Source organism: Prunus avium, chromosome 8, assembly GCF_965620075.1.
Source record: "Prunus avium chromosome 8, drPruAviu1.hap1.1, whole genome shotgun sequence".
Classification (NCBI taxonomy): domain Eukaryota; kingdom Viridiplantae; phylum Streptophyta; class Magnoliopsida; order Rosales; family Rosaceae; genus Prunus; species Prunus avium.
In genome coordinates, this window is record NC_142291.1 from 27,982,854 (window position 1) to 27,992,566 (window position 9,713).

Consider the following 9,713-nt stretch of genomic DNA (forward strand, 5'->3'; position numbering starts at 1 on the left):
TACCCCTGTCCTCGTAGCCTGGACATGCTCAAATTTGTTGAAGAAATCAACTACTCAATTGCCTCTTTCAATTTGCTACTAGTCGTATCATAGACATATTGGACACCCACAAACCTTTCAATTACTTGCCCATTTTTGTTCACATAACGCAACACCACATATTTGTTGAAGAAAAAAAAAGAAAAAAAAAAATCGGCGTTTGCTCAAGAAAAAATATATATGCATCTGACTTACTTTGGATTGGCATACTCAAGAAGAAAAAGAAAAACGTATGATTCTTGTGATGCATACACACTTTGATGAAATTGGGTGATGTAAAATTGGTCCTATATAAGGAGAATTCCCAATCCCACTTAAATAAGGAATTCCCAAAATCCAATTAAATAAAGAAAACTTCCAATTAAAACCCAATTAAGTGAGGAATTACAAAAACCCAATCAAAACCCAATTTAGCAAGAATTATAAAAAAAAACCCAACTAAAACCCTATAGAAGCCCACGAAATGGCCCAGTTGTTTCCCTTTTTTTATATATATATAAACCCTGGTCCAAAACGACGCCGTTTTGGCCAGGCTTCATTAAAAAAAATATAAATAAAAAAAGGCGCAGTGCGCAGCAGACAGTAGCGCAACACCTAGGTCTCTTGCGCATTTCATCGAACAGGTTGCGTGCGTCTCTGGTCTGAGCAGAGGTGCAACTCCAACAGCTGTTATGGAGTTTTCCGGCGACCGGAGGTGTAGGTGCACCTCCTTGCGCCTGCACAGGTCCACCACTGACCCCATCTGTCCTATTATCTCTTCTTTGTTTTCGAATCATGCATTTTTTAGATTTTTTTGGGTCAGAATATTCATTTGAGTTTGTACGATTTCACCATATCTATACCAGGTTCCTTGATTTTAATTGAAATATGGTGTTCTCTTAACTTATTCGTGCTTGGAGGAAATTTATTTATATAACTTTGTTAGTTAGAACGTTGCTATGTTTATTCTTGAGGATGATAACTACTTGGAGTTGTCAGTGATGTTGTCAAAAGATTTTTCATGTGGGGTTGCTTATTGGAGTTTATTTGTTGGAAGTTAACTTTTAATATTTCAGCCATCTCATCCCGGCCATCCATCACTGCCACCAAAGCAGCCCAGTGACAAAATCCAAAAGACTTCTCAACCCACCCAAATTCAAGGAGAAATGAAATCAAAATTAATTCATATTGTAGTAGAATTCAAAACCCAAATTTAATTAAACCCAAATATTCAAAAATAATTCATGTAATCTAATGCTTCTATCAGCTGGACCAGACGAGTGGTTGAGATAGGGAGGGAAAAGGTGGGCTGCCATAATTGGGTTGGGTGGTTCTCTGTCTAGGTTGGCTGGCGACAAGCTAGGGAAAGGTGGAGTTGGGCTCGATGGGATGATGGGAGGTTGACTTAACAAAGTTAACAGTGTTAAAAGTGATGTTAAATGGTTTGCCACATGTCAAAAACTTAGGAGAGAAACAGGGTGGCACAGGGCATTTGGTAACAGGAAAATTGGACTCGAATTTGAGACATCTTCTAACATTAAAAAGCGAAATACCAATAGACTTAAAATCAGTCTATAACCCTAATAATTATCTTCAAAATTTAAACTAAAAAAGAATTAAGGAAAATAAAAAGATTGGGTACCAAGTGTGATGATCAAATTTTCAGGTGTGAATAGCAACACTGATAAGAAACACCATTATCCTTCAACAAAAGGGGCTTGATATCAAGAAAGCCCAAAGAGAAAACTTGCACAACAGGCAGACGGTACTCCCGTTTGGCTTTGTGACTTTACCACCAATAACTTAGTGCCACGTTTCAATCCTGCAACGGGCTCTGACCTCCTCCGTTTTCTTGGCAAATACTCTAACTCATGGCGGTTCCCCCTGTACCAACCAGATATAAATACAAGACTCATTTTTCTTTTTTCTCAAAACAACAAAAAGTATTTTCTCAATCTATTTGCAAGTTACAATTTCACTAGTTTTCTTTGTAATCAAAGGTAGGCGGCTCTGAACTTGATGCTTTTATTCTACTTTTATCAGCTAATATTGTTGAAATGTTCTTGTTTTCGACGCTGTGATTTTTTTTTTAATTTTAAATATTTGTTTTGCGTGCCAATTATATGCCCATAGAAAGCAGAATTTGCCATTGATTTAGCAACAATTGTTACCAATTTCTGATGAATAAACTTCTCGTTTACCTTAATTTTGAATCAGATATATTTCTGTAATTTTGTTGTGTTTCTGTGATAGCTTCATTGTGGCATTACTTCAAACACTCGTAGTGCGGTTTTTAGATTTATAAATGTGGAGCTGAAACTTGTTTGTGTGGCATTGTATTATGCTTGTGTGTGTGTCCGCATGCTTGCGAACTGTTGTGACGGTCAATCTGGACCATGTGTTCAACAAAAATCTACCTGATCACAGTCTGATATCATAAAATGCTAAACATTTCAGACTGTCTTGGTAATTGAACATGCTCCTTGTTATGGGTGTTGGTATTTAGGCTCTCTTGATTTTGTGATTGATGAGGGAAAATCAGTTGTGCTTGATGTTAAATAAAATTGTATTAGTGATTGCCCACTTTTAATAAGATGTAAAATAGTTTTGTTCATGCATCACAAGCCCAACACCACTGAAGAAGTTGACGATTTCTTTTGTTTGCTTTTCTTATGGAAGGAAAGTTCTCCTTTTTTGAAGTTTTTTTGAAGATAGTCCTCCCTGTTGCACAGATGTGGCTATAGAGGTTGTGATAATAATGAACACATTGAGGACATTTTGTGATCTAAAACGATATACAACCTTTGAATCTCATAGTAGTGCTATCATGAGATATCAAAGGAACCCTCCATTTCATTTTGGCTCTAGTGTGTTTGTGATTTTGTGGTATGAGCTAAGGGCTTGTATATCTATTACTTCCACTCCAAATTTTTAATTTTTCCTTTTAATTTACGTAAAATAGTCCTGAAAAGTATTTTTCCTTTCACTTAAAGCTAATGATTTGCATCAATTTTCTTCCCTGTATCTTGATGAGATAACTAAATTTCTTGCGGTGGCTTGTTGTGGCTAGCTAGGCCTGGCATTTAGTTTAAATTTATTGCTTTTCATTGTCTTCAATTGTAATCATCTCATCCAAATCTTTTGTAACAATTGACTTCTGGGTCAGGTGTTACTGAGAATGGAATCACAGAAAAATCAACATGAACAACAGCCATCCCCTGCTGCTGCAACCCCCTCCACCACTTCATGTCGAAAGAAGAAGAGCGAACAAGCCAGTTTTTTGGAGGATGTGAAGGATCATATTGATGACTTTATCCATGCCTCTATGGATGAACACAAAACTTGCTTCAAGAAGACCGTGCAGAAGGTTTGCTCCCACTTCAAATTAAATGCTAATATTGCTTGTTCAGAAATGTTTTCGTTGGTTAATTGGTTTACTTCTGATTCTGATTGGATTATTGTGCATTCATTTTCAGATGTTTAGCATGTCAAAGATTGTCGCTGAGAGGAGTTCCGACACCAAGGAAGTTGAAAGTTCTCTGCCCCTTCAAACCACAGTGGCAAAATAGAATATCTTCTGATCTATAATTTGTTAAAATTGTGGCACTGCAGTTTCAGTTTGACGAACGAGAAAAGTTAACTTTGTAAGGTTAACTGGTGACTATTATGAAGCCAATTATTTAGTGTTATGACTATGTTCTTGTGATGTATTTAGCTTTGCTACCATTTTTATTTTTTTTCTGTATGTGCCAAGTCAGTGTTGAATTTGGTCAGTGATCAATTATGGAGTAGCAAAACAAATAGAAAATTGACCTCCTACATGAGATTAAAACAGGGCTGCATTTGTTGTTTCTTCGTACGATCAGCTTGCTCTTTCAACAGGGGGGACTTTTCATCATTGTGAAACTTGTGAAGTGGCAGGGCGGCTACTTGATGCCACCACTTTCTCCCCCCATTTATAAGCTGTGCTTGGGCGAAGTTTTTGTCTATCATCGGCCTCTATGGTCTTCTATTGTAGAATCTGTCAGGGCCTGAGCGCCGGTAGTTTGTTTTGTGGGGGATCTAAGCTGTTCGACTCTCTCTTATTTTCAGGATAACAGCCATTAGATTTTGGTAGGAATTACTGCATACTCACCTAATAGGTTGTAGGGACTACCAAATGCAGAGTTGAGGTGGAGGTGGAACAACTCAACCAACTGAGTTATACCTTACTTACTAATCGGGATTTATATTAATACAAACACAAACTAAATGTAATCACTTTTGGGCTTTCTTGGGCCATAATTAGGAGAATTTTGGGCATACTATATAAATTTAATTCATCCAAGCCCGACTCTAACTCACTTGCATTCTACTTAAACCCATCTTCCCCTAACCATCTCACATTTCTTTCTCTTTCGAACTTTTATTTTTCGGCGGCTGCGCTGCGTCACTCATAGTGCATCAAGAGAACAAGCTTTCCATCGTTCTTTACAAATCAACTCCACCTTCTTTTAAGGTACTTGTGTACTTTGTTTCCTTTCTTAATTTTCTCTTTGCAACAATATCTTTGAATTTCTATTTTCCTCTCTTAATTTGCTTTGTATCTTTCACCTTTTTTGCTTTCCTTTGATAGTTTTAATGCTATGATGCTACCTTCTCTTGCACGTAATTCCTACCCACACATGTATGTATATCCCCTTCCATTAAGGGACACCTTTTAGGGTCCCTAAATCCTAAATCCTAAATTAAACTTTGAACTCCTTTCCATATAATTCATGGTCAAAAACTTATGTGGAACTGTTTCTATCATGTGACAGTGCTGAGTAACAGTAAAGTTAAAAGATGGCATGCGTTTAAAAATCAATCATCAACTTTGAACACATGCCACCTTTTAATTAAATTGTTCTGTCATTGAGTATTGTTACATGATAGGAATATCCCCATAGAAGTAAATAACAATCGGTATGGAAATGTTGACAAAATATCAACATTTATTTTTAAAATAATATTAACAAAAAGACTGTTCATGATAAATAAATAAAAATTGTTAATTGAATTGCATAGGAAAGAGTTGGGATTTAAACGAGGTTCAAGTGGATCCAAATTTAAGCAAGTGAAATGTTTATCACTTGAGTTGAGAGATTTAAACAAAAGAATGTGAAAAAAATAGTGAACGTTTTTTATAATTTCGTATTTAATATAAGGGCAAGAAACATGTTTGGATGTGGTTACTTGGTTGACCTACACTCTACTACATACTAATCGAATGAAGGCAGAGAGGCACATGCATCTCTCTCGTATTCTGCGAGTGGTAGGTGAACAAACCCCCTCCCTAAAATCTACCTGCCATTATTATTGCTGGATATGTATTCATGGCAGAATATATGGAACCTTGTATTGGGTCCAGTTTAAACCAGTAAAGATGTAGATTTTGTTTCCCTTCGTGTTGGTGAGAGTTGGGGTTTTGGGGTTTGTGAAGGGAGCACTAAGCTTTGAATTTGTTAAACAAATCAGGTATGAGATAATAAGATTTCATTAAGACTAGGGAAATGAAACCTCAATAATATCTCTTTAACTGTTTTGATAAAAAGACGATATAATTATTTTATTAAATCAATAAGAATAAATATAGCACAAAGGACACCGACTGTAAAGGGAAGTATCCCAATAACAGTATGGCAATTATGGGTAAAACTTCCCCAGTGACCTGAGCTATCCCAAAAGTTGAAACGTGTTGGCGAGTAGAATATATCCTATTCTATTTGGGTTTTATTTATTTTTCCTTTTGTATAGATATTATGTAATTAGGATTCCACTTATTTCCTAATTAAACCCTATTAGGGTTTGTAACCTGTATTATAAATACCTCCTTCCGGAGAATGAAATATATCTGAAAATATTCTACCCATATTGTTTGACTTGGTATCAGAGCCGACTTTCTGGTGACCTGTGTGTGTTGTGCCCACCCGTGTTCTACTGTGTGCCCTAATTTCTTTTAGGGTTCTTGTGTCTGTGCCTTTGCCGTGTTCCGCTGTGTGCTCTGTCGTGTTTGTGCCTCTACTATGTTCGTGCATCTGCCTCTACTGTGTTTGTGCCTTGTGCTCTGTCGTGTTCGTGCCTTTACTGCGTGCCTCTACTGTGCTCGTGCATCTACCTCTACTGTGTTTGTGCCTCTGTTGTCTTCGTGCATCTGCCATATTTGTGTCTGTGCTGTGATCTGTTGTATACCCTGCGTGATTTGTTGAGTTTCTGCTACAATCATGGGTGATAATTCTATTATTGGTGCTGCTGCTGCTTCTGCAAATTTGCATGTTTCTGACTCTATTCCAGGTACTGGCTCTAATACTTGGATAATTGACACTAGTGCTTCTGATCATATGACTTATAATGCTAAATTTTTTGATGAGTTGTCTAGTAACACCCGTGACCCATACATAACTAGTGCTAATGGTTTGCCCTCTCCAATTACTGGCGAGGGCACCATTTCTCTCACCCCAACTCTGTCCTTGTCTCGTGCGTTATTAGTTCCCAATATCCATTGTAACTTGTTATCTGTTGGTCGCTTACTTGATACACTTAATGCTTCTGCTACTTTCTATCCTACCCATTGCTCTTTTCAGGATCTCAAGACTCACGAGGTGATTGGGCATGGTAAACGGATAGGGGGGTTGTATTATTTGACATTACCTTCTGCACCAGTTCGTGATCGTGTCGCTAATACTGTTCAACGTTGCAGTGTCAAAGACAAACAGCAAATTTGGTTATGGCATCGTCGCTTGGGACACCCGTCATTTGGCTACCTTAAGCGTCTGTTTCCATCTTTATTCCGCTCCTGTGATGAATCTAGCTTCAAATGTGAGACTTGTGTAATGGCCAAGAGTCACCGTACTGTTTTTCCCTTAAGTAATAATAAAGCTGCCTTGCCTTTTGAGTTAGTCCATTCTGATGTATGGGGTCCTGCTCGTGTGACTTCAAATGGTTTCCGTTGGTTTGTTACGTTTATTGATGACTACACTCACTTAACATGGGTGTATTTGATGAAGAATAAACATGATGTTGCCTCTATTCTCCCTGTTTTTTGTGTCATGGTGTCTACTCAGTTTCATGCTCATGTTAAAGTTTTTCGGACCGATAATGGCGGTGAATATGTGAATCATACATTGAATCAGTTCTTTCGTGATCACGGTATCATTCACCAAACTACCACTCCATTCACTCCTCAACAGAATGGCGTGTCTGAAAGGAAGAATCGTCAGTTACTTGAAGTTGCCCGCTCTCTTATGTTGGATATGTCTGTTCCCCATCATCTTTGGGGACATGGTGTCTTGGCCGCGGCCTACTTGATTAACCGTACTCCTAGTCGGGTTCTTGATTTCAAGACTCCACTTGATGTGTTATGTGCTCTTATTCCTCCGGTTTCGGTCTCTAAGTTACCTCCGAAGGTGTTTGGGTGTGTTGCGTATGTTCATGTGTACTCTCATCAAAGGAGTAAACTTGATCCTTGTGCTCTCCGTTGTGTCTTCATTGGTTATTCTACGACTCAGAAAGGTTATAAGTGTTATCACCCGCCTACTCAGAAGGTACATGTCACTTTGGATGTCACATTTCTTGAAGAAGTACCCTATTATGTTTCTCCATCCTCTTCAATTCAGGAGGAGAGGGGGAGTGAATTGAAGAGTTTCGGAGTGGAAAATATGGATTTTTTTGGCGAACAGGATGAAAACGACCGGTCGCTCATAGGACACGACCGGTCGCTCGCGTCGAGCTGGGACTACAGTACCGATACGAGCGAAGCGACCGGTCGCAGTGAGAAAACGACCGGTCGCGAACGAATCTGTCTGGATACGACCGGTCGTATAGAAGTGGGCGACCGGTCGCTAATGAATCTGCTTGGAAACGACCGGTCGCACATAGGAAGCGACCGGTCGCCCAAGTCGACGAGCGATAACAGTACCGATACGAGTGACGCGACCGGTCACGAGGAAAGCCACGACCGGTCGCCAAACGAAAATGATGGTGTTTTCGAGCCTCTCTCAGAAGGACATAACAGTGATATTGGCGACTCTCGTACATATGAAATTGATAATATACCCCCCTCTGCCCTGCCATTGCCTCAATCAAATTGTGATAATGAGGTACTTTCTAGTGATATGCCTACTTATTCTTTGCCCCCACGTACTACCCGTGGGAAACCTAAAGTACAATATTCTCCTGATATACATGCCAAGTCTAAATATCTCATTAACCATTATATGTCAACTCATCGTTTATCTAAGTCATATGCATCATATTTGTGTCAATTATCTAGTGTATGTGTGCCAACTAAGTTGCAGGATGCTCTATCTGATCAAAACTGGATAGATGCAATGCATGTGGAGATGGAAGCCTTGAACAAGAATGCTACTTGGGAGTTAGTTCCTTTACCAAAAGGACAAAAGGCAGTTGGGTGCAGATGGGTGTTTACTTTGAAGCACAAGGCTTATGGTTCCATTGACCGTTACAAGGCAAGATTGGTAGCAAAAGGGTATACTCAGACATATGGAGTGGATTACACAGAGACTTTTGCTCCAGTAGCTAAGCTCAACACTGTACGCGTACTCTTATCCTTAGCTGCTAACCGTGACTGGCCGCTGCTACAATTTGATGTCAAAAATGCATTCCTCCATGGTGATCTCAAGGAAGAAATATATATGGATCCTCCGCCAGGTATCCCTGTGACTTCTAAGGAGGGTGTGGTGTGCAAGCTACGAAAATCCTTGTATGGATTAAAGCAGTCTCCAAGAGCGTGGTTTGGAAGATTTGCTGCATCTATAAAGAAGTTTGGGTATGTGCAAAGTAACTCTGATCATACTTTGTTTCTGAAGCGTCATAAAGGTAAATTGACAGCTTTAATTATTTATGTTGATGATATGATTGTGACTGGAGATGATCATGTAGAGATACAGAGTCTTCAGAAGTATCTGGCTTCTGAGTTCGAGATGAAATCATTGGGTGATTTAAAGTATTTTCTTGGGATTGAAGTTGCCAGATCTAAACATGGTATTTTTCTATCCCAAAGAAAGTATGTTTTGGATTTACTTGCAGAAACTGGAATGTTGGATTGTAAACCGATTGATACCCCTAGTGAGCAGAATCATAAGTTGGGGATATATCCCGATCAAGTTCCAACTGATAAAGAACGTTATCAACGACTTGTGGGGAAGTTGATTTATTTGGCTCATACTCGTCCAGATATTGCGTATGCTGTAAATATAGTGAGTCAGTTTATGCACTCTCCTAGTGTAGATCATATGGGGGCTGTGACTCGTATTTTAAGGTATCTGAAAGTAACTCCTGGCAAGGGTTAATTTTCTCCAAGTATGGCCATACAAATGTAGAAGGGTATACAGATGCTGATTGGGCAGGTTCAGCCACAGATAGGCGTTCGACATCTGGGTATTTTATGTTTGTGGGTGGCAATCTTGTTACGTGGAGGAGCAAGAAACAAAAGGTGGTGTCTAGATCTAGTGCTGAGGCCGAGTATCGGGGAATGACCCATGGTGTATCTGAGTTACTATGGTTGAGGAGATTGTTGAAAGACCTTGGTTTTGGGCCTAATAAACCCATGGATTTATATTGTGACAATACGGCTGCGATTGCAATTGCTCATAATCCTGTACAACATGACCGTACAAAACATGTGGAGGTTGGATGCGGAGATTGTGTCCTTCCCC

General features: G+C 39.1%; 1 protein-coding gene across 1 annotated transcript; it reads left to right on the forward strand.

Annotated features, from left to right (window-relative positions):
- The first annotated feature begins 1,881 nt into the window (after window positions 1-1,881).
- LOC110770236 (uncharacterized) lies at window positions 1,882-3,728 on the forward strand. The gene is made up of 3 exons (XM_021974330.2): window positions 1,882-2,018; window positions 3,185-3,385; window positions 3,495-3,728. Exons 2-3 carry the CDS (start codon window positions 3,197-3,199, stop codon window positions 3,585-3,587), a joined length of 282 nt encoding a protein of 93 aa, XP_021830022.1. The 5' UTR covers window positions 1,882-2,018; window positions 3,185-3,196; the 3' UTR covers window positions 3,588-3,728.
- Window positions 3,729-9,713: the final 5,985 nt, after the last annotated feature.

What these genes read in the sequence shown, in the direction of transcription:
- LOC110770236 (XM_021974330.2), top strand. Translation starts at nt 3,197, where the DNA reads ATGGAATCACAGAAAAATCAACATGAACAACAGCCATCCCCTGCTGCT. An exon ending in TCAAGAAGACCGTGCAGAAG is followed by an intron (nt 3,386 to 3,494) that starts GTTTGCTCCCAC and finishes ATTCATTTTCAG; the next exon opens with ATGTTTAGCATGTCAAAGAT.